Source organism: Bombina bombina, chromosome 5 (assembly GCF_027579735.1).
Source record: "Bombina bombina isolate aBomBom1 chromosome 5, aBomBom1.pri, whole genome shotgun sequence".
Taxonomy (NCBI): domain Eukaryota; kingdom Metazoa; phylum Chordata; class Amphibia; order Anura; family Bombinatoridae; genus Bombina; species Bombina bombina.
This window is the reverse complement of record NC_069503.1, coordinates 587,392,631-587,416,695: the sequence shown is the minus strand read 5'-3', so window position 1 is coordinate 587,416,695 and position 24,065 is coordinate 587,392,631. Positions and strand designations below refer to the sequence as shown.

Sequence of the window (24,065 nt, the reverse complement as noted above, 5' to 3'; positions counted from 1 at the left end):
TTTATCTCAAAGTTCCTCAGTAGCCACCTCCCATTGTAAAGGACTTCTAAGCAGCATTTTAGTGTGTCTGTCCTGGGACAGCTGAAAGGATGAGCCTCGTGAACTGGGAGCAGGTGAAGTATAACTTTTTACACAGAACTTACTCTGCTGAGCTGAGGAGATTGTGAGGTAAAATATCTTCCTTTTTTACATAGAGATGGTCAGGTGATATTTTCCTGTCAGCTTTTAACAGTTATACTGCATGAGTTTCAAGTGATTTAGCATATGAGTATTATGTCCCTTTAAGTTCTGTTCAGCATTGTTGAAGGTGCTGATAGTTTGGAAGTCCAAATGCAGTTTAATATTTTAACACATGGCTAGCTAGAAAGTTGGATTTCAAGAGTGCCAGTGTAGCAATGGGAATTATGGCTAATATTCTGCATTCAGGCTGGCATTTTGATTACATCCTGCTTCTTCATTCTGATCTTATACTAATTTGGGACTAAATAGCATATTCACACTCTAACATGAAATGAAAAAAAAATGATCATGTTTTTATATAGCTTGTTGCCATGGTTGTGAAACCATCTCATGCTTTTCAACAAAAAAGCTGGATTTGTTTAAGATGTTTTCCAAAACATACGAGTTATGTTATTAGATGTAAGCTAGATCAGCTTTTTTCTTTTAATAACATAAATATTTAAATTATGAAAAGTATGTATTGTTTTAAATCCTTAAAGGGCCATAATACCCAAATGTTTAAACACTTTAAAGAGCTGCAGTATAGCTGTAAAAAGCTGACTAGAAAATATCTCCTGAACATCTCTATGTAAAAAAGAAAGATATTTTACCTCAAAAGTTCCTCAGTAGCCACCTCCCATTGTAAAGGATTTCTAAGCAGCATTTTAGTATGTCTGTCCTGGGACATCTTAGGGGATGATCCTCGTGAACTCTCATATTATTTCACCAATCAGGTAAAGGAAGCTTACTATGAAATCTCATGAGAGTTAAGTGAAATCTCATGAGATCACAGTAAGAGTTCATGACCTCAGCACTGCTGATGCTGATTGGCTGCTGTTCATTTCTTCATTTTTTTTTATTTTTACCTGCAGCTGGGAGCAGGTGAAGTATAACTTTTTACACAGAACTTACTCTGCTGAGCTGAGGAGATTGTGAGGTAAAATATCTTCCGTTTTTACATAGAGATGCTCAGGTGATATTTTCCTGTCAGCTTTTTATAGTTATACTGCATCAGTTTCAAGTGATTTAGCATATGAGTATTATGTCCTTTTAATGCTTATGTTTTTAACATTTAGCATTATAGTATATTTATTAAGCTTTATTATATTTTAATGCTATTGATAGTACCCTTTTTGTTTGCTTTACATATTTTGCTTATGAGAAGACTGAATGGTTTCACACTTTCTTTTCTCAGTTCATATCTATATTCTTAGCATTTCTTACATCTATCTGCTAAATACTAAAATGTGCTTAATACAAGAATCAGGTTTCTATTTATTAACTTGTGACATGGCTTAGTGATGATTACAAAACAATGTGTTAGCAATATGATAATACAAAAAGTATTGTCCAATTACTAGCCCTTATCATCATCTGGAGTAGAACACTTTATTAAAGGAATAGTCTAGTCAAAATTAAACTTTTATGATTCAGATAGAGCAGACAATTTTAAGCAACTTTCTAATTTACTCCTATTATCTATTTTTCTTCGTTCTCTTGGTATCTTTATTTGAAAAAGTAAGAATGTAAGCATAGGAGCCGGCCCATTTTTGGTTCAGCACCTGGGTAGCACTTTCTGATTGGTCTTTAAATGTAGCAACCAATCAGCAAGCGCTACCCAGGTGCTGAACGAAAAATGGGCCGGCTCTTAAGCTTACATTCAAGTAAAGATATCAAGAGAACGAAGAAAAATTCATAATAGGTGTAAATTAGAATGTTGCTTTAAATTGCATGCTCTATTTATATCATGAAAGTTTAATTTTGACTAGACTATTCCTTTAAACACTTTACGTGGATTAAAAAAGAAAAAGAAAAACGGAAATGTGTTCTAAAGAAATTGAGAATTTTATATTTACACTAAATCATTCCTTTAATTGCAATCAGAGATGAACATTCTAATGATTTGACAGCTATATACATGTTTTACATTATTTTAAATATATATTACATTATTTTACACACACATATATATATATATATATATATATATACACACACATATATATAAATATATATATATATACACACACACACACACACACACACACATATATATATATATATATATATATATATATACACACACAAACACACCATACACACACCTATATATATATATATATATATATATATATATATATATATATATATATATATATATATATATATATATATATATATAGAGAGAGAGAGAGATATAGATAGATAGATAGATAGATACACACACATACAAAAACACATATAAACACACACACACAAACACCCATACACACACTCATTTTCTAGAAAATGGTTTTGTTTATGAAATGTGAACTGAGATATATTGTATAGTGCAATAAAGCAAACTCAGATACTAAACTGAAAAGATAGGAAATTTGAATTATTTTATAGATTTATCCTTCCTTGTCTTTGAGTTGATGCATTTTTCTGTGGTAGATTGGCCAATGTAGGAAAAAATTTCCCCATTTTAAATTTGATTTTGGCACCCGAGAATCTGTTTTCAATGTAATCATTGTATAAAAAAACAAATAAAAAAAGCTCTTTATTTTGGACATTGGTTAAGAGTACCTTGGAAGAGATGTAATTTTCCCCCATTTTTCTATACAGAAGCGCCTCAGGCCGTTGCTACCACGAAGAGCTGCAAATCCTTCATACGGCACACTAGATGTCCCGTAACAAACTGCAAGAGTCGTAACCTCCTGCTCGTTGTTAAACCTTTCCACTGCTGCCCAGAACCACCGGATGACAATGTGCCCATCATGGTAACCTGAAAGCAACAAGATGGGTAATGTTTAAAACCGAAAATATATAAGAGAGGAATAAATCACAATTACAAATATTTAAAGTCAATAAAGTTGTCAGTAGCGGCGCCATTTTATTTTTCTTGTTCACAAAAAGTTTTTGTTCTATTTTATCACAGCTGTTAGGGTAACTTTAAATTGTGCAGCTTTATTATGGCAAATAAAGTGTATCTGATTAGCTTATTGGATGTTTGCAATAAGAATTAACAATAATTATGCTGTGGAAAACACAAATGCAAATTACAAAAAGCTTAATTTTGTTACTATTTGTTTTAATTTCCAAACGAATGACAAATGCCAGTTTAATTAACTAATTATGAATCAGTGAAATTAATGTATTTGTTAATTTATTAAAGGGATATGAAACCCAGATTTTTTCTTAGGTGATTCAGACAGAACATACCATTTTAAAAAAGTTATCAATTTACTTCTATTATCAAATTTGCTTCGTTCCCATGATATTCTGTGTTGAAGAAATACCTAGGTAGGCATCTGGGGCACTACATTGCAGAAAACAGTGCCGCCATCTTGCAAATGGATAACATTCTTGAAAAACTGCTGCCATATAGTGCTCCAGAAATCGATTGGCTCCTAATCATGTGTCCCTGCTTTTCAACAAAAGATACTAAGAGAATGAAGAAAAATTGATAATAGAAGTAAATTAGAAAGTTGTTTAAAATTGCATGCTCTTTGTGAATCATGAAAGGAAAATTTTGGGTTTCATATCCCTTTAAGTGTTTAAAAAAAATAAAAATAAATAAATAACTGTATATTGAATGAACAAATAAATCAATACATTGTTGATTGATTGATTGGTTTAATAAATAGTTAAAAGTGCATTTATTCAGTGAACACAGACTTTGAAACAACTGGAAGTAGCAGGAGCCCATAGCCAACAATCACTGGCCTTTTTCATCTTCAGAGCTACAACTCTTCCAAATTAGAGCATATAATGTTTGCTTTAAAGGGACATGAAACCCAAAATTGTTCTTTCTTGATTTAAATAGAGAATAAAATTAAAAAAAAGTTTCCAATTTACTTCTATTATCAAATTTGCTTCTCTTGTTCTCATCTTATTCTTTGCTAAAGATATACTAGATAGGTAGCGTGCACATGTCTGCAGCACCACATGACAGGAAATAGTGCTGCCATCTAGTGCTCTTACTGCTGCCATATATAGTGCTGCAGACACGTGCACTCTCCTGAACTTACCTGCCTGCTTTTTAACAAAGGATAACAAGATAACAAAGAAAAATTGATAATAGAAGTAAATAGGAGAGTTGTTTAAAATGGTATGCTCTATCTCAGTGCTTTCCAAACTGTGTGTCGGGACACATTAGTGTGTCAGCAGCAGTGTGTAGGTGTGTCCCTGCTTCAACACAAATTGTTTAGAATTTAAAAAAAAATTTGGGTTTCTGACTTTCTGCCTGAATGCTACGCATATCACATGGTTGACACGTGATTGATACCTAGTGGGTCACAGATCATCTTAACCTATTGGCGCAGCTCAGCGGGAACTATTCCCATTGGCGGCTTTGGTGGCACATTAGCTCCTGCACGTGTAGTCTCCTCAATCGGCTCGTGACTGCATGTGTAGTCAGTGAGTGGGACAGCAGTGTGTTTGCAGTGCATGCAGTAGTCAGTCAGACTCGCAGAGCTCTAAGGATGGCATCTTAAACGCTGAGCTGAAGTCAGAAGTCAAAGGGTTGGGTTTTTTTGCAGCTAGCTCCCAGTAGTGCATTGCTGCTCCTGTTCTTGATATATGGATAGGAAGTGGAAGCTTAAAAATGCTTGATGATAAAATGCGAGTGTCATTATCTAATATTCCACCAAATATTCAGAAACTGTGTTCATCCCATCAACCTCATACATCCCATTAAAATAGTAAGTAGCTATTGGTGTTATTAAACTTTTTTTTAATTCTTGAACATACTTATTGTTACTTGTAAATACATTTTGTTATTATATAATTTATGTTTGTTTCAGTATCTCTTAAAACAAGTTAGTTTAACCTCCTGTTTGCTAGTACAACTGAATTACTGTGTCGCGAAATGATGTTGGTCTAAAAAGTGTGTCACCAACATGAAAAGTTTGGAAAGCTCTGCTCTATCTGAATCATGAAATATTTTTTTTGGGTGTCATGTCCATTTAAAATGTCTGTAATATAACCATTCATCATTACTGTATACTTACACAACTGCTACCACACTATGGTGAAGAAAATATTATAAAAGTCATATAAGTAAATAAGTTACAGTTAGATGGATATTAACAGGTAAATGTCATACAAACAGCTTATTAATTACATCCTATACAATATATATTTTGCTTTTCAGATGGTAAAATATTACCTCCCCGGTATTCTGTGTTATTGCGCCAGTCATTAAGATCTATTTCTGCAGTTCCTGCAATTACCAACTCCAGTTCCCTTGCATCAAACACTGATACAAGTCTTGAGTCTACAACCTAAAAAAGAAACAATTTTAATGACGCAAATAAAATAACATTTGCATCCTATCAGATCATATAAACCGTAATGTGATTACATCTTATTCTCCAGAGTACAGAGCATATATGATGAACAATAAATAGAAATCTCATGTGAGAGGTTGCATCCATTGGTTAGGTCAAAAGCAGAAACACAGTCAACCCCCAATGCACAAAATAGTGTTTGATGTCATTTTTTTCTAAAATAAACACATTATTTCAGGCTTTAATCACTTGTGGTCTAAAGTTGTTATCTCCTGCAGAGTCATCAAATTATAATTAAAAACTATTCATTACTGACTTTGAGAGCTTTTCCCAAAGCAAGTTTGGTTAAGGTGCCAATAAGTGCCATTATAGGGTCAGACCACAGATCCTCGTCGCCAGCTGTTATGTTCTCTGTGTAGTCAGGATTAGAACATTCAGTTGTGTGCTGTTACCTTGTGTCTGATGTGTCTTGCACATATCATGAAGACTCTGCAGCAGGAACTTTAGATAACTTTTATTTAGCTACAACCACATGGCTTATTCACCAACAGGTTCATCAGTAAAACTAACATGGCTTCTGATGATGTCACAGAGACCCAGACACACCCAGAGAGGGTGTGGTGAGCTGAGCTTAAAGTTGCAGCACTTCTAACATATAATGATGAGACAAGGTTAGTGTAAAGATACAGTAAAAGCTGCAGTAATCTTAACAATAACCAGGGCCGTTTAATATTGATTGGACGCTGGGCAAACATTTTCTTGCCCCCCCCCATGCAATTTCACTCTCCACCCCAACATACCAAAAAACAAACACACACATAGGGGCATATTTATCAAGCCATATGGAGCTTGATGCCCCTTGTTTCGGCTCGCCGGAAACAGAAGTTATGAAGCAGTTATGCTTCATAACTTGTCTGCCTGCACTGAGGCCGCGGACAGAAATCAACCCGATTGAATACGATCGGGTTGATTGACACCCCCTGCTTGCGGCCTAAATGACATAAGATCTTGTTAATATTTGGTCTCATCCCCTCTCTAAGCTGTCCCATTTGATTGATACAAACATTCTAGAAATCCAAACCTTTTCTGGACCCAAGCAGTTGGAATAAAGGTTTTTGTATGAGTTGATTCAACAAGGACACAATATAACAAACGTTTAAGTGGAAAAGTATGACATATTAAAGTGATGGTAAACTCTACCCTTTATAAAAAACGATCTGGAAATCTTAGTGATATTTTAGATAGAGTTTAATAAATCAGTTATAATGAAGTTGTGCTTTAACTTACATTTTAATATAGATATGAAATTCAAATACCCCGCACTCTGCTGCCCACTTCAAAAGTAAATTTTTCTGTGAGCTAACGGTTTGAATTGTTGTCCAATCAGCGCTCTAGTTACAACAAAAGGCGCCCAAAGGGGAGACCGCAGATTGGAGAACATTTGAAACCTTTAGCTCATAGCAAAATGTACTTTGGAAGTGGATGGCGGAGCGCGGGGTATTTGAAATTCATATCTATATTAAAAAGTTAAAGTGCATCTTCATTACAACTGATGTATTAAACTCCATCTGTAATTTAACTAACATTCCAGATCTGTTTACCATCACTTAGCACTAGACAGTCTTATGCGTGCACAGCTTCTCTAGAATTCTGAGACAGCTAATGCCACGCTGGCCACTGTAGCACTACCTTATGCCCACAAAGCTAGCGACATATTTTAAGGTACACTGACATCAAATAGGGAGGTATCACATTACACACCATTTTAAATATGATACAAGGCATTTCCTATAGAGTTTTCTGTGCATTATGGTTCTCTAAATCTGCAAGTGACTTCTAGTCTGTCAGGACAGACTCTTCATTATTTAAGTGTCAAGTACAGTTCTGACTGATTCAGCTGCTGATCACGTTTCTCTCATGTCCAGTTCTTCAGTTTAAAGCCTAACCCACTCACTGCTAATATAATATTTCTCTGACTTCTGTAACAATTGTCTTCAGTCTATCCAATCAAACTCTACCTACCTAGGTTTCCATCATATAGGGTGACCATATTGCACTTTAAAAAGGGACACATATGAAAAATACATATGACAGGGTTCTTATACAAAACATTTCTTTAAACAGCCCTGAAAACAGCCCTGACATGTATTTTTCAAATGTGTCCCTTTTTTAAGCGGCAATATGGTCCCCCTAATAATATAGTAAATCCATCTGCAAGCATAGACAGATCCTGACAGAAATAAATCACAACTGGGTACTCCATGTCTTGTATAAACTTAACTCATAAAGAGGACTTCTGCTTTCAGAAAAGCTTTATGGCGATATATATCAAACATATGGGTAATATATGCGGGAACATTACGCACTATAGCGAGCATGGATGACAAATGCTTAAGTACAATATTAGCCACTGCAGAACTCATTTAGAGCTCTCAGCTATTTCTATTTAAGATCATCAAGGTACATCAAGCACTGTTCAACTAAATAAACACAAGCATATCAACGAAAAACACGTTTTGGACAGCTGATATATACTTTTATACACAATATGCAGTTTAAAAAGACATTTAAGTCAGTTTTCTGTATGCACAGTTAGTTCACCATCTACATAAAAAGGGTTAAAATATTAAAATTGCCAATTTCTTAACAAAATTTGCATTGTTTTGCAATCCAGGGGCATACCACTTGAAATACTTGTTGAGCATATTTATCTTATATCCTTTACTGTAGTCATTTAGTCAGAGATATAAATTAGTTGTAGAAGGGTCAGGTTATGGATCCTGCAGCCATTCAAGGGGCTGAGGAAAAACTGCTGCAATTTGTTTTTCTAGACATAATTCAAAAGGTTATCAGGAATTACATTTTTATTTTAATGTACCTTTTAGCCAGTGTCTCTAATGATAAGCAAAGTTATTTTCTCAGTTATATGGGGATATAAATAATGATTTTTTTCCTGGAATAAACTATGTAATCCATTCCCTTTAAAACAGTTCTTTCAGGAGCTTGCTGTTTATTAAACCTGAATGAACTAAATGAAAATAAGAACGATCATTCGTTATACAATGTGCAGACATGGGGGGAAAAAATAATATGTATGGTGAAAATATAACCATGAAAATTTGCAATAAAGACATTTTACAACTGTGAAAACATTTAAAATGCTACCTGTATAATATACTGTAATTAGCTGCTAATGTATAGAGACAATTTTGCATTACCTCGTAAAATCCCCGAACGAGGGCCTCAGTCTGTTGCACTACACCCCGTTCAACTCTCCATTTTACCATTTTCTCAATATATTCCTTCTTATTTTTTTCTGTAACTTGTATGTTTGCACCTCCGGACTTCAGCTCTCGTTCTGTGACCTGATAACAAAAGAATCTCAGTAATTAATGTTAGACATTTTCTTTATTGCCAAAGAAATTCAGTTTTTTTTGTTTTTTTTTTTGCATTTCAGCAAATACTTAAAAATTGTCTTTAACAGATCATTAAATATAAAAATATATATAATATGAAATACACACACACACACACATATATATATATATATATATATATATATATATATATATATATATATATATATATATATATATATATATATATACAGGGAGTGCAGAATTATTAGGCAAGTTGTATTTTTGAGGATTAATTTTATTATTGAACAACAACCATGTTCTCAATGAACCCAAAAAACTCATTAATATCAAAGCTGAATAGTTTTGGAAGTAGTTTTTAGTTTGTTTTTAGTTATAGCTATTTTAGGGGGATATCTGTGTGTGCAGGTGACTATTACTGTGCATAATTATTAGGCAACTTAACAAAAAACAAATATATACCCATTTCAATTATTTATTTTTACCAGTGAAACCAATATAACATCTCAACATTCACAAATATACATTTCTGACATTCAAAAACAAAACAAAAACAAATCAGTGACCAATATAGCCACCTTTCTTTTCAAGGACACTCAAAAGCCTGCCATCCATGGATTCTGTCAGTGTTTTGATCTGTTCACCATCAACATTGCGTGCAGCAGCAACCACAGCCTCCCAGACACTGTTCAGAGAGGTGTACTGTTTTCCCTCCTTGTAAATCTCACATTTGATGATGGACCACAGGTTCTCAATGGGGTTCAGATCAGGTGAACATGGAGGCCATGTCATTAGATTTTCTTCTTTTATACCCTTTCTTGCCAGCCACGCTGTGGAGTACTTGGACGCGTGTGATGGAGCATTGTCCTGCATGAAAATCATGTTTTTCTTGAAGGATGCAGACTTCTTCCTGTACCACTGCTTGAAGAAGGTGTCTTCCAGAAACTGGCAGTAGGACTGGGAGTTGAGCTTGACTCCATCCTCAACCCGAAAAGGCCCCACAAGCTCATCTTTGATGATACCAGCCCAAACCAGTACTCCACCTCCACCTTGCTGGCGTCTGAGTCGGACTGGAGCTCTCTGCCCTTTACCAATCCAGCCACGGGCCCATCCATCTGGCCCATCAAGACTCACTCTCATTTCATCAGTCCATAAAACCTTAGAAAAATCAGTCTTGAGATATTTCTTGGCCCAGTCTTGACGTTTCAGCTTGTGTGTCTTGTTCAGTGGTGGTCGTCTTTCAGCCTTTCTTACCTTGGCCATGTCTCTGAGTATTGCACACCTTGTGCTTTTGGGCACTCCAGTGATGTTGCAGCTCTGAAATATGGCCAAACTGGTGGCAAGTGGCATCTTGGCAGCTGCACGCTTGACTTTTCTCAGTTCATGGGCAGTTATTTTGTGCCTTGGTTTTTCCACACGCTTCTTGCGACCCTGTTGACTATTTTGAATGAAACGCTTGATTGTTTGATGATCACGCTTCAGAAGCTTTGCAATTTTAAGAGTGCTGCATCCCTCTGCAAGATATCTCACTATTTTTGACTTTTCTGAGCCTGTCAAGTCCTTCTTTTGACCCATTTTGCCAAAGGAAAGGAAGTTGCCTAATAATTATGCACACCTGATATAGGGTGTTGATGTCATTAGACCACACCCCTTCTCATTACAGAGATGCACATCACCTAATATGCTTAATTGGTAGTAGGCTTTCGAGCCTATACAGCTTGGAGTAAGACAACATGCATAAAGAGGATGATGTGGTCAAAATACTCATTTGCCTAATAATTCTGCACTCCCTGTATAATAGTAGTTGTGGGAGTTTGCACTCACATTTCTCATATGTAGCTACCAGGGTGTCAGGATCCAAACGTATGTATTCACTTAGCAAAGAGAAAATCCACACTCACTGGATTTTAAAAGGTAAAGAGCACTTTATTTTAGTGTGACGTTTTGGGGACATATATCCCTTCCTCAGCCCAGAAACGTCACAATAAAATAAATTGCTGAATACCTTGCTTGTGCAAAACAGCTCGCCACTCATAGTCTGCCCCTAAACAGGTCCTGCAGAGTACACTGTATATAAGATGATATGATGTATGTATAAAATGTTCTGTACTTTACAGCAATGTCAGTTTCTAGAAGGGTGTATGTCACTTTCTACTAAAAATATAATGTGTTACAATCTTTCTAATTGTATCATACTAACCTGTCCAAACACCTCCTCATTGACTGTGAATGTCAAGTCCAATATATCAGTGATATCATTGTCTTTCATCCATTGTAAACTCTGGTGGAACTCTTCATCTAAGTATTCAAGGTCACTGAGATCACAAGGACTGAAACAAAAGAGTATATAGTAATCATTTTGTTTTACTCATTGTTATTTGTAGATCGAGATATATGTCAGTAGTAAACAGTAATCTATAGTTATGCTAATATATATTTATTCATGTTTTTTTCAAGGAAGTAAAATATTTATAAAGGGTGGATAGCTAAAAAAAAATTCCATCTGATATATATAAATTAATTAATATATATATAGAGGTGGCCCTCGTTTTACAACGGTTCAATTTACACTTTCAGAATAGCAACCTTTTTTTCCAGTCATGTGACTGCTATTGAAAAGCATTGAGAAGCAGTGTATTTATTAAAATAGCCAGTAGGTGGAGCTGTCTGCTTGTGTTGCAGCAAAGCCAAGCAAGCTGAAATTAATCAGTTTAACCAGACCTGAGCTATCGAGCAGATTTCAAAGGAACAAGATCTTCCTGTCTATAAATCAGTCCAGATTGGAATGCATAGAAAGAACTGTTTGCAGAAAAATGCAAGTGAAGTCTGTGTTGTGTGATTATTTTATTAGATTTATAATGCTGTTTAGCAAATGTTTTTGTTCATTTTACTTAGTTTAATTATATATTCTGTGTTGTGTGATTACTGTATTAGGTTTATAATGCTGTTTAGTATTTAAAGTCTTCATTTCAAAGCTTTAAAAATAATGTATTAGGTGTTACTTATGACAATTTGGAGAGGGGCCTGGAACCTATCTCCTTCACTTCCCATTGACTTACATTATAAACTGGGTTTCAATTTACAACGGTTTCAATTTACAACCATTCCTTCTGCAACCTAACCCCGGCGTAAACTGAGGGCTACCTGTATATACATACAGTATATAAATATATATATATATATATATATATATATATATACAGTATATATATATATATATATATATATATATATATCAATCAGATGAAAAAAATGTATTATAAAAAACATAGGTGATTTTTGCAGGCAATCGTTACATTGAATTTGTTATTTTATGTATATGTTCCATTTTACCTGCTGCCACATGATAGCATAAAGACTGCTACAATATTCATGTTGGATAGCAAAGGTACATTCTTTCCCACAGACAACAGATTTCTTTGAGGGCCCACACTAAGGGCTAGATTTATCAAAGCTGAGGCGGACAGGGACGCGTATATGCGCCCCTGTACGCCTCAGCTCGCCTGTGACGGGGCGAAATTACCCGCAGGTAATCACCATTGCACACAAGCGTAATTTTGCGCTTGCGTGCAATCCCGGCCCCTGCCCGCGCACAGCCAATCACGCACGGGCAGGAGTTGTCAATCCCCTCGGTCGGACTAGACCGTGGAGATTGAATTTCGCCACCTTAGGTGGCGAAGAGGTTAGGGAAGCGGCGGTCTGGTGACCGCTGCTTGTTAGATTACAGCGAGCAAGTTCTTGTGAGAACTTGCAGCCGTAGGGCTTTGATAAATCGAGCCCTAAGATTCATATATGATAATGTTCAAGTACTAAGCCTATGGAGTATAAAACTTTTTGTTAAGTTCTTTGATATACATCTTCCATGTTTTAAAGGGATATAATATATATTTTAGTATATAACAAGGTGTTACATTGGGGAAGGGTGTATTAACTTATGTGTGTATGCATATATGTGTATGTATGTGTATATATGTATGTGTATGTATGTATGTTATGTGTATGTATGTATGTTTGTGTGCACATATATGTGTGCACATACATATAAATATACATACAAATATATATACAAACACAGACCAATGTTCCCTCTAATTTTTTTGAGCACTGGGCATACATTTTTTTATCTCTGCAAATTTTGGGCAAGTGACCACAAAAATGTGTGCACTGTCTACTGCACTTGAATACACACATACACAAACTCGCACATAGATATTCACACACTCACTCTCCCTCACACTCACATACACACTCTCCCTCACATTCTCAAACAGCCACTCTCCCTCACACACAGACACAGCCACTCTCCCTCACTCACAGCCACTCTCCCTCACACACACACACAGCCACTCTCCATCCCACACACACAGCCACTCTCCCTCACACACACAGACACAGCCACTCTCCCTCACACACACAGACACAGTCACTCTCCCTCACACACAGCCACTCTCCCTTGCACGCACACACACACACACAGTCACTCTCCCTCACACAAAGCCACTCTCCCTCACACACAGTCACACACACAGCCACTCACACACACACACACATACACAGACACACACAGCCACACACACACAGCCACTCACCCACACACACACAGCCACTCACACACAGTCACACTCAGTCACACAGCCACTCACAGTCACACACACACACAATCACACACAGCCACTCACACACACACACACAGCCACTCTCCCTCACACACAACATTTGTTTAGCAAACAATTTATCTACACTGCAGAATCTAAAGTGGCTGAGTTTTGTGCAAACAAGCTAAGCAACAGTTCATGGGAGCCACTTATGCAGAACTGACAAAGATACCAGGCTAAAAAGAATTAAAAGGAAAACAAACATACATTAAAAAATGAAGTATTGATTAAACAAAAAAAAATAGTAAACATTGTTTTTCAAACAAAGCATGTAGGATAAAAGTTTTTTTTTTTTTTTTTAATTTTAATAACTGCAAAAAAATAAATAAAATAAAATCATATTTTTTTACTGACAAAAGTCTCCCATCATCATTTTTATTACTCTGTCTTCACACATCTTCTAATCTCCTGTCATTTTCCAGCTCCAATCTCCACAACCATCCCGCAGCTCCCTGTGCTAAACCCGCCTCTCCCTGTTAGTGAGGTTTTTCTTAGTGAGATCCCGGCGGTCGTGTTTGTGTATGCTGGGTCCGTCCTCTCCCTATCCTCCAGAGCTTGGCCAGTGACACTCCACAGGGAAGCAGGACAGCGTCACAAGACATCCTGAGGTGCATCGAAGAACTACTCTGTGTCACTGTCATGCGCCATCGGTCGGGCTGGGGGCGGAAGCCTCTCAGGGCGCTGCTCCCTGGGGGTTCTGGACAGCCCAGCATGAAAGGAAAAGCCAGACTGATGGCGTCTGACAGCGACACAGAGTAGTTATTCGATGCGCCTGAGAATGTCTTGTGAACCTGTCCTGCTTCCCTGTGATGTGAGTGTCACTGGCCAAGCTCTGGAAGATAGGGAGGGGGGCGGACCGGGCATACACAAACACGACCCGGGATCTCACTAGAGTAAACCTCACTGACAGGGAGAGGTGGGTTTAGCACAGGGAGCTGCTGGAGGAAAAGGCCGTTTTAGAGTGTATCACAAAACCTTTAGCCTGCTGTGGTCTGTTACTGATTACTCGTCAGTGGGCTCAATATTCTATAATTTCTCTGTTCTGGAGATACTATCAAACATCATGAGACATGTTTGGTAGTATCGCCAGAGCAGAGAACTTATAGAATATTGAGCCCAATGATGAGTAATTACTAATCAGTAATGTGCCAGGCATACCCCAAACTTACTATGCAGAAGCTCCTTCCACCTTGGTTTAGGACTCCACACAGACTCCACACAGATTTCACATGTACAACCACATGTGACGATGCTGCCGGCGCTTACTGAATTGCACACTGAGACTTTTGGAGCGCTGAGGGCTCCAAGATGATCAACGGCCCTTTTGCTGCGCGGCAGTAAGAAGTGCACGGGACAATTTAAATCAATGCGCGGCTGCGCTGCAGTGCTCATTAGAGAGAACACTGACACACACACACACACACATATATATATACTAGTCCTAAAGCCCGTGTACACGGGCTATTTTTTGCAGTACAGCAGTCCCACCCCTTGCTCTCTCTCTATCCCCCCTGTCTTTTGCTCTCTCTTTCTCCTCTCTCTTTTGCTCTCTCTCTCTCTCTCCCCTCTCTTTTACTCTCTCTCTCCCCCTATCTTTTACTCTCTCTCCCCCCTCTCTTTTGCTCTCTCTCTCCCCCTCTCTTTTGCTCTCTCTCTCCCCTCTCTTTTGCTCTCTCTCCCCCCTCTCTTTTGCTCTCTCTCTCTCCCCCCTCTCTTTTGCTCTCTCTCTCTCTCCCCTCTCTTTTGCTCTCTCTCTTCCCCCTCTCTTTTGCTCTCTCTCTCCCCCTCTCTTTTGCTCTCTCTCTCCCCCTCTCTCTCTCCCCCCTCTCTTTTGCTCTCTCTCCCCCCTCTTTTGCTGTCTCTCTCCCTCTCTTTTGTTCTCTCTCTTCCCCCCTCTCGTTTGCTCTCTCTCCTCTCGTTTGCTCTCTCTCTCCTCTCTTTTGCTCTCTTTCCCTCTCTCTTTTGTGCTCTCTCCCCCTCTCTTTTGTGCTCTCTCCCCCCTCTCTTTTGCTGTCTCTCTCTCCCCTCTCTTTTGCTATCTCTCTCCCTCTCTTTTGCTGTCTCTCTCCCCCTCTCTTTTGTGCTCTCTCCCCCTCTCTTTTGCTGTCTCTCTCCCCCTCTCTTTTGCTGTCTCTCTCTGTCTCTCTCCCCCTCTCTTTAGCTGTCTCTCTTTCTCCTCTCTTTTGCTGTCTCTCTCCCTCCTCTCTTTTGCTGTCTCTCTCCCCCTCTCTTTTGCTGTCTCTCTCCCCCTCTCTTTGCTGTCTCTCTCCCCCTCTCTTTTGCTGTCTCTCTCCCCTCTATGTTTTGCTGTCTCTCTACCCCCTCTCTTTTGCTGTATCTCTCCCCCATTTCTTTTGCTGTCTCTCCCCCCCCCCTCTCTTTTGCTGTTTCTCTCGCCCCTCTCTTTTGCTGTCTCTCTCTGTCTCTCTCCCCCCTCTCTTTTGCTGTCTCTCTAGCCCCTCTCTTTTGCTGTCTCTCCCCCCCCCTCTCTTTTGTGCTCTCTCCCCCCTCTCTTTTGTGCTCTCTCCCCCTCTCTTTTGCTGTCTCTCTCCCCCCTCTCTTTTGCTATCTCTCCCCCTCTCTTTTGCTGTCTCTCTCCCACTCTCTTTTGCTGTCTCTCTCCCCCTCTCTTTTGCTGTCTCTCTCCCCCCTCTCTCCCCCTCTCTTTTGCTGTCTCTCTCCCCCCTCTCTTTTGCTGTCTCTCTCTCCTCTCTTTTGCTGTCTCTCTCCCTCCTCTCTTTTGCTGTCTCTCTTTCTCCTCTCTTTTGCTGTCTCTCTCCCCCTCTCTTTTGCTGTCTCTCTCCCCCTCTTTTTTGCTGTCTCTCTCCCCCATTTCTTTTGCTGTCTCTCCCCCCCCTCTCTTTTGCTGTCTCTCTCCCCCATTTCATTTGCTGTCTCTCCCCCCTCTCTTTTGCTGTTTCTCTCACCCCTCTCTTTTGCTGTCTCTTTCCCCCCTCTCTTTTGCTCTCTCCCCCCCTCTCTTTTGCTGTCTCTCTCCTCCCTCTCTTTTGCTGTCTCTCTCCCCCCTCTCTTTTGCTGTCTCTCTCCCCCCTCTCTTTTGCTGTCTCTCTCCCCCCTCTCTTTTGTGCTCTATCCCCCTCTCTTTTGCTGTCTCTCTCCCCCCTCTCTTTTGCTGTCTCTCTCCCCCTCTCTTTTGCTGTCTCTATCCCCCTCTCTTTTGCTGTCTCTCTCCCCCCCTCTCTTTTGGTGTCTCTCTCCCCCCCTCTCTTTTGCTGTCTCTCTCCCCCCTCTCTTTTCCTGTCTCTCTCCCCCTCTCTTTTACTGTCTCTCTCCCCCCTCTCTTTTGCTGTCTCTCTCCCCCTCTCTCTTTTGCTGTCTCTCTCTCCCTCTCTCTATCCCCCCTCTTCTGCTCTCTCTATCCGCCCTCTTTAGAGCTCTCTGTCTCTTAGCAGCCGGCCCCGGCATCTGGCCCAATCCGGCCCCGCCCGCGTCACACCTGGCCCCACCGCGTCACGCCCGACCACGTCCATGTCATGCCCGGCCACGCCCACGTCACACCCACAGGTCACGCCCCACATCGTATTGTCCGGTCACGCCCACTCCTCACCTGCCCGGCCACGCCCACTCCACCACACAACACCAGGTTAGTTGGAAGTCCAGGTGTGTTTGTCCTCACGCGCAGTCTCTACTGCGCATGACAGCTTCGGACAAACACAGTTGGCCTTTTATTATATAGGATATACATAGAAACTGTCTCTCTCCCTCTCTTTTGTTCTCTCTCTTCCCCCCTCTCGTTTGCTCTCTCTCCTCTCGTTTGCTCTCTCTCTCCTCTCTTTTGCTCTCTTTCCCTCTCTCTTTTGTGCTCTCTCCCTCTCTCTTTTGCGCTCTCTCCCCCTCTCTTTTGTGCTCTCTCCCCCTCTCTTTTGTGCTCTCTCCCCCTCTCTTTTGTGCTCTCTCCCCCTCTCTTTTGTGCTCTCCCCCCTCTCTTTTGCACTCTCTCCTCTCGTTTGCTCTCTCTCTCCTCTCGTTTGCTCTCTCTCCTCTCTTTTGCTGTCTCTCTCCCTCTCTTTTGCTCTCTCTCCCCCTCTTTTGCTGTCTCTCTCCCTCTTTTGTTCTCTCTCTTCCCCCCTCTTGTTTGCTCTCTCTCCTCTCGCTTGCTCTCTCTCTCCTCTCTTTTGCTCTCTCTCCCCCTCTCTTTTGCGCTCTCTCCCCCTCTCTTTTGCGCTCTCTCCCCCTCTATTTTGTGCTCTCTCCCCCTCTCTTTTGCGCTCTCTCCCCCTCTCTTTTGCGCTCTCTTCCCCTCTCTTTTGTGCTCTCTCCCCCTCTCTTTTGTGCTCTCTCCCCCTCTCTTTTGTGCTCTCTCCCCCCCCTCTCTTTTGCGCTCTCTCCCCCCTCTCTTTTGCGCTCTCTCCCCTTCTCTTTTGTGCACTCTCCCCCTCTCTTTTGTGCTCTCCCCCCTCTCTTTTGCGCTTTCTCCCCCTCTTTTGCTGTCTCTCTCCCTCTCTTTTGTTCTCTCTCTTCCCCCCTCTCGTTTGCTCTCTCTCCTCTGGTTTGCTCTCTCTCTCCTCTGGTTTGCTCTCTCTCTCCTCTCTTTTGCTGTCTCTCTCCCTCTCTTTTGCTCTCTCTCCCCCTCTCTTTTGCGCTCTCTCCCCCCTCTCTTTTGCGCTCTCTCCCCCCTCTCTCCCCCTCTCTTTTGCGCTCTCCCCCCCTTCTCTTTTGCGCTCTCTCCCCCCTCTCTTTTGCGCTCTCTCCCCACTCTCTTTTGCGCTCTCTCCCCCCTCTCTTTTGTGCACTCTCCCCCTCTCTTTTGTGCACTCTCCCCCCCTCTCTTTTGTGCACTCTCCCCCCCTCTCTTTTGTGCACTCTCCCCCCTCTCTTTTGTGCACTCTCCTCCCTCTCTTATGTGCACTCTCCCCCTCTCTTTTGTGCTCTCTCCCCCCCTCTCTTTTGCTGTCTCTCTCCCCCCTCTCTTTTGTGCTCTCTCCCCCCTCTCTTTTGCTGTCTCTCTCTCCCCTCTCTTTTGCTATCTCTCCCCCTCTCTTTTGCTGTCTCTCTCCCCCTCTCTTTTGTGCTCTCTCCCCCTCTCTTTTGCTGTCTCTCTCCCCCTCTCTTTTGCTGTCTCTCTCTGTCTCTCTCCCCCTCTCTTTAGCTGTCTCTCTTTCTCCTCTCTTTTGCTGTCTCTCTCCCTCCTCTCTTTTGCTGTCTCTCTCCCCCTCTCTTTTGCTGTCTCTCTCCCCCTCTCTTTGCTGTCTCTCTCCCCCTCTCTTTTGCTGTCTCTCTCCCCTCTATGTTTTGCTGTCTCTCTACCCCCTCTCTTTTGCTGTCTCTCTCCCCCATTTCTTTTGCTGTCTCTCCCCCCCTCTCTTTTGCTGTTTCTCTCGCCCCTCTCTTTTGCTGTCTCTCTCTGTCTCTCTCCCCCCTCTCTTTTGCTGTCTCTCTACCCCCTCTCTTTTGCTGTCTCTCTCCCCCCTCTCTTTTGTGCTCTCTCCCCCCTCTCTTTTGTGCTCTCTCCCCCTCTCTTTTGCTGTCTCTCTCCCCCCTCTCTTTTGCTGTCTCTCCCCCTCTCTTTTGCTGTCTCTCTCCCCCTCTCTTTTGCTGTCTCTCTCCCCCTCCCTTTTGCTGTCTCTCTCCCCCTCTCCCCCCCTCTCTTTTGCTGTCTCTCTCCCCCCTCTCTTTTGCTGTCTCTCTCTCCTCTCTTTTGCTGTCTCTCTCCCTCCTCTCTTTTGCTGTCTCTCTTTCTCCTCTCTTTTGCTGTCTCTCTCCCTCCTCTCTTTTGCTCTCTCTCTCCTCCTCTCGTTTGCTGTCTCTCTCCCCCTCTCTTTGCTGTCTCTCTCCCCTCTATGTTTTGCTGTCTCTCTACCCCCTCTATTTTGCTGTCTCTCTCCCCCATTTCTTTTGCTGTCTCTCCCCCCCTCTCTTTTGCTGTTTCTCTCGCCCCTCTCTTTTGCTGTCTCTCTCTGTCTCTCTCCCCCCTCTCTTTTGCTGTCTCTCTCCCCCCCTCTCTTTTGTGCTCTCTCCCCCCTCTCTTTTGCTGTCTCTCTCCCCCTCTCTTTTGCTATCTCTCCCCCTCTCTTTTGCTGTCTCTCTCCCCCTCTCTTTTGCTGTCTCTCTCCCCCTCTCTTTTGCTGTCTCTCTCCCCCCTCTCTTTTTGCTGTCTCTCTCCCCCCTCTCTTTTGCTGTCTCTCTCTCTCCTCTCTTTTGCTGTCTCTCTCCCTCCTCTCTTTTGCTGTCTCTCTCCCCCTCTCTTTTGCTGTCTCTCCCTCCTCTCTTTGCTGTCTCTCTCCCCCTCTCTTTTGCTGTCTCTCTCCCCCTCTTTTTTGCTGTCTCTCTCCCCCATTTCTTTTGCTGTCTCTCCCCCCCCTCTCTTTTGCTGTCTCTCTCCCCCATTTCATTTGCTGTCTCTCCCCCCCTCTCTTTTGCTGTTTCTCTCACCCCTCTCTTTTGCTGTCTCTTTCCCCCCTCTCTTTTGCTCTCTCCCTCCTCTCTTTTGCTGTCTCTCTCCTCCCTCTCTTTTGCTGTCTCTCTCCCCCCCTCTCTTTTGCTGTCTCTCTCCCCCCTCTCTTTTGCTGTCTCTCTCCCCCCTCTCTTTTGTGCTCTATCCCCCTCTCTTTTGCTGTCTCTCTCCCCCCTCTCTTTTGCTGTCTCTCTCCCCCTCTCTTTTGCTGTCTCTCTCCCCCTCTCTTTTGCTGTCTCTCTCCCCCCTCTCTTTTGGTGTCTCTCTCCCCCCTCTCTTTTGCTGTCTCTCTCCCCCCTCTCTTTTCCTGTCTCTCTCCCCCTCTCTTTTGCTGTCTCTCTCCCCCCTCTCTTTTGCTGTCTCTCTCCCCCTCTCTCTTTTGCTGTCTCTCTCTCCCTCTCTCTATCCCCCCTCTTCTGCTCTCTCTATCCGCCCTCTTTAGAGCTCTCTGTCTCTTAGCAGCCGGCCCCGGCATCTGGCCCAATCCGGCCCCGCCCGCGTCACACCTGGCCCCACCGCGTCACGCCCGACCACGTCCATGTCATGCCCGGCCACGCCCACGTCACACCCACAGGTCACGCCCCACATCGTATTGTCCGGTCACGCCCACTCCTCACCTGCCCGGCCACGCCCACTCCACCACACAACACCAGGTTAGTTGGAAGTCCAGGTGTGTTTGTCCTCACGCGCAGTCTCTACTGCGCATGACAGCTTCAGACAAACACAGTTGGCCTTTTATTATATAGGATATACATAGAAACTTCAAAGAAAGAGCGGACATCATACGATGTAACGTATCATGTCCGCCGCACATCGATAAATGCCAACAGCATACACTGTCTGCATTTATCATTGCACAAGCAGTTCTGGTGAACTGCTTGTGCAATGCCGCACCCCTGTAGAAACGGCCGCTAGCAGGGGGTGTCAATCAGCCCGGTCGTATAAGATCGGGTGGATTGATGCCCGCAGCCTCAGAGCCGGCGAACAAGTTATGGAGTAGCAGTCTTTATTTAGAGCTTGATAATTCGGCCACTAAGACTTTACTATAGGTCTACCATGCAAACTCACAGCCTGAGAAGCGCCTTGTAGAACGGTCTTGTAAAAAAGGCATCCAATAAGTATTGATGAATAAGGGCAAGGCCAAGGATACGTCCACTAAATCGGAACCTGAAATGAAAGAGGGATTTGTTAGAAATAGTTAGAAATTGACAGATTCTAACAGTAATAATACTGAACGTCTTGTAGTATACCTATTCCCAGAGTGTGTAGAGAGTTTAAAGGGACAGTAATTCATAATTCAGATAGAGCATGCAATTTTAAACAACTTTCCAGTTTACTTCTGTTATCAAATTTGCTTAGTTCTTTTGGTATCTTTTACTGAAGAGTAAAACTAGGTAGGCTCATAAGAGCTCAGGAGTGTGCACGTGTCTTTAGTACTCTGGCATCAGTGTTTAACAAAGGCTACAATTAATGTTGTAAAACATTTCACTCGGCTCTCACCATTCACCGGATTCTCTCTCCTATATACATTATTAAATGGACATGAAACCCAAATTTTTTCTTTCATGATTTAGAAAGAGCATACAATTATAAACAACTTTCTAATTTACTTCTATTATCTATTTTGCTTAATTCTCTTGATATTCTTTGCTGAAAAGCATATCTAGATATGCTTAGTAGCTGCTGATTGGTAGCTGCACATATATGCCTCCTGTAATTGGTTCACTGTGTGCATTGCTATTTCTTCATTAAAGTATATCTAAAGAATAAAGCAAATTAAGTAATAGAAGTAAATTGGAATGCTGTTTAAAATTATATTCTCTACCTTAATCATGAAAGAAAATGTTTGGGTATAGTGTCCCTTTAACTATATTAATTTTGCATTAATATTTAAACTCACTGACAAGATTTGTTGACTTTTAAATTGTACAAAACGGTACAATATTGTAACTTTTTACAATCAGTAATAATCTATATTCTATCAACGATTAGTAACAAATCCAAGGCAGACTACAATTTGATAAACATTAATAATATTGTACTTTTTCTCAGATAACTATTATAATTAAATGAAATATATTTATGATAGGGCCATTATTGTCTATTGAAGTATCATCTTGCGTGAGCATTTTAAATTCTACATTTTTATCTTTGTTGGTTTCCTTCTCTGATGAGGTATTTAAGGGACAGTTATACATGAAACACTGTAGTGGGCAAACAATGACGCTGTGGAATTTAGCAGTGTTATGTATGCAGTCTGGACATTCACTTGTAGCATTTAAAGGGAACAAAATAAACAAAATGTATTAAAGGCTCAGGGGTCAATACGTATAGAGCTTGATGCCCCCAGAACTTATGAAGCAGCGGTCTAAAGACAGCTGCTACATAACCTGTCCGTCTGCTCTGAGGCGGCGGACAAAAATCAACCCGATTGAATACGATCGGTTTGATTGACACCCCCTGCTACCGGTCGATTGCCCGCAAATCTGCAGGGGACGGTATTGCACCAGCAGTTTACAAGAACTGCTGGTGCAATGATAAATGCCGACAGCATATGCTGTCGCCATTTATCGATGTGCGGCGGACATGATACGCTACATCGTATCATGTCTGTCCGCACTATAATAAATATCTCCCATAGTGTGCACATATTGTACCCTTTATAAAAATTGGTTGGGCCACAGAATACATGAATTCTCCGCTGGTAAACTAGGCCTCAGTTTAACATAAGCACAGAAAATAAAAAAGCTTGGAAAAGAAGCAACTGTAAAATATATATACATTTTTTTTAAACTGGCACACATTTTTATAGAGTGAGTTAGTGAATGGCAGCTGATATATCTGGAATGTTATAGAGGAAATATAAACTGCTGGTTGCGAGTTAATGAGCTCAATCTGCCTTTCCAGATGTTGGGAAAAAAAGATTTATGGCATTAAGGTAAATGACATCTAACCACAAGGTCATTCCATGAACCCTTACGGCTTATGTTGTGTATATCCTGCTATAACTAGCAATGGCGACATCTGAGCTTTAGGGCAATAAATCTGGAAGCTGTTTACTTTGTCAGAGGGGTGTAAATTGACATGTTGACTTTATTAGTGTGTATATAACACTGTCAGGTGATTCGCACAAGGTGGAATAAAGAGGCTGTAGTTTGCAGCTGAGGTTACAAACAGTGACAGGATTGTCCTCAGTTTACAGACATTACTGCATGGCACACAATGCTTCCTATCAGATTATCAGCTTTACTCCTTTACCTCTATGTCAGGGTTTCTTAAAGGGACATTCAAGACAAAATAAACTTTTATGATTTAGAAAGAGCTTACAGTTTTAAGACACTTTCCAATTTACTTCAATTATCAAGTTTTGCATTGTATTTTTTTATTCACACTTTCTGGGGAACAAGGTCCTACTGAAGTATACACAGGGTATACGTTTACTAGTCTGTGATTGGCTGATGTCTGTCACATGATACCGGGGGCCGAAAAATGGGAGAAAAACTAAACTTGTCAGAAAAAAATCTATCCCGAGCAGGTGATAAATTATTGTCTTTTTATTATGCACTTCTATTGCATAGTGGTCCTTTAAATTAGATTTTTATTTAAATTTGATTTTTTTTTTAATGAAAATATATCTAAATATAATTTTCTATTTAAGATACATTAAAATAAAAGGTTTTTAATTATGTAGCATGAAGCTGTATATTCATGATTCAAATGCTTCCATTTTTTGATAAATTAATTCCATTAATCCATTTACAATGTTATGTTTTTTCAGAGGTTTCTGTAGGATTGTGTTGGGTTATTTTTCTATCTAGAAGATATTATCACAGATGCTTGGTTTTACAGTTCTCAAAACTGTGAATGTGTGTCTGCAGGGATAACATGCCTTCACAGCAAAAATGTTTAGAAAATAAATATACAGAATTGAGAAACGTACAATTGTTCCTCTGCAAATCTATGTACACATAATTAACCCCTTACCTATTAACTGCTCAGTTTTAAAAAGCTCAATGAACAGAAGATTTTTTGGGGTGGAACAGATCTGCACAAGGAGCAAGTGTGAAAAGGAAAGGCTAAGAAGTAAATCTTAAACTGAAATCTACAATGCTATTGTTTTAGTTAC

At 40.8% G+C, this 24,065-nt stretch overlaps 1 protein-coding gene across 1 annotated transcript in view; it reads right to left on the bottom strand.

Annotated features, from left to right (window-relative positions):
• Positions 1 to 24,065, bottom strand: part of HECW1 (HECT, C2 and WW domain containing E3 ubiquitin protein ligase 1) — a 416,305-nt gene that overhangs the window by 12,441 nt on the left and 379,799 nt on the right. The window contains exons 22-26 of the mRNA XM_053714546.1: positions 21,008 to 21,106; positions 11,070 to 11,199; positions 8,711 to 8,857; positions 5,372 to 5,486; positions 2,788 to 2,986 (exon numbers count right to left, since the gene is read on the bottom strand). Coding sequence (XP_053570521.1) covers positions 2,788 to 2,986; positions 5,372 to 5,486; positions 8,711 to 8,857; positions 11,070 to 11,199; positions 21,008 to 21,106 — 690 coding nt within the window. The remainder of the gene's footprint in view (positions 1 to 2,787; positions 2,987 to 5,371; positions 5,487 to 8,710; positions 8,858 to 11,069; positions 11,200 to 21,007; positions 21,107 to 24,065) is intronic.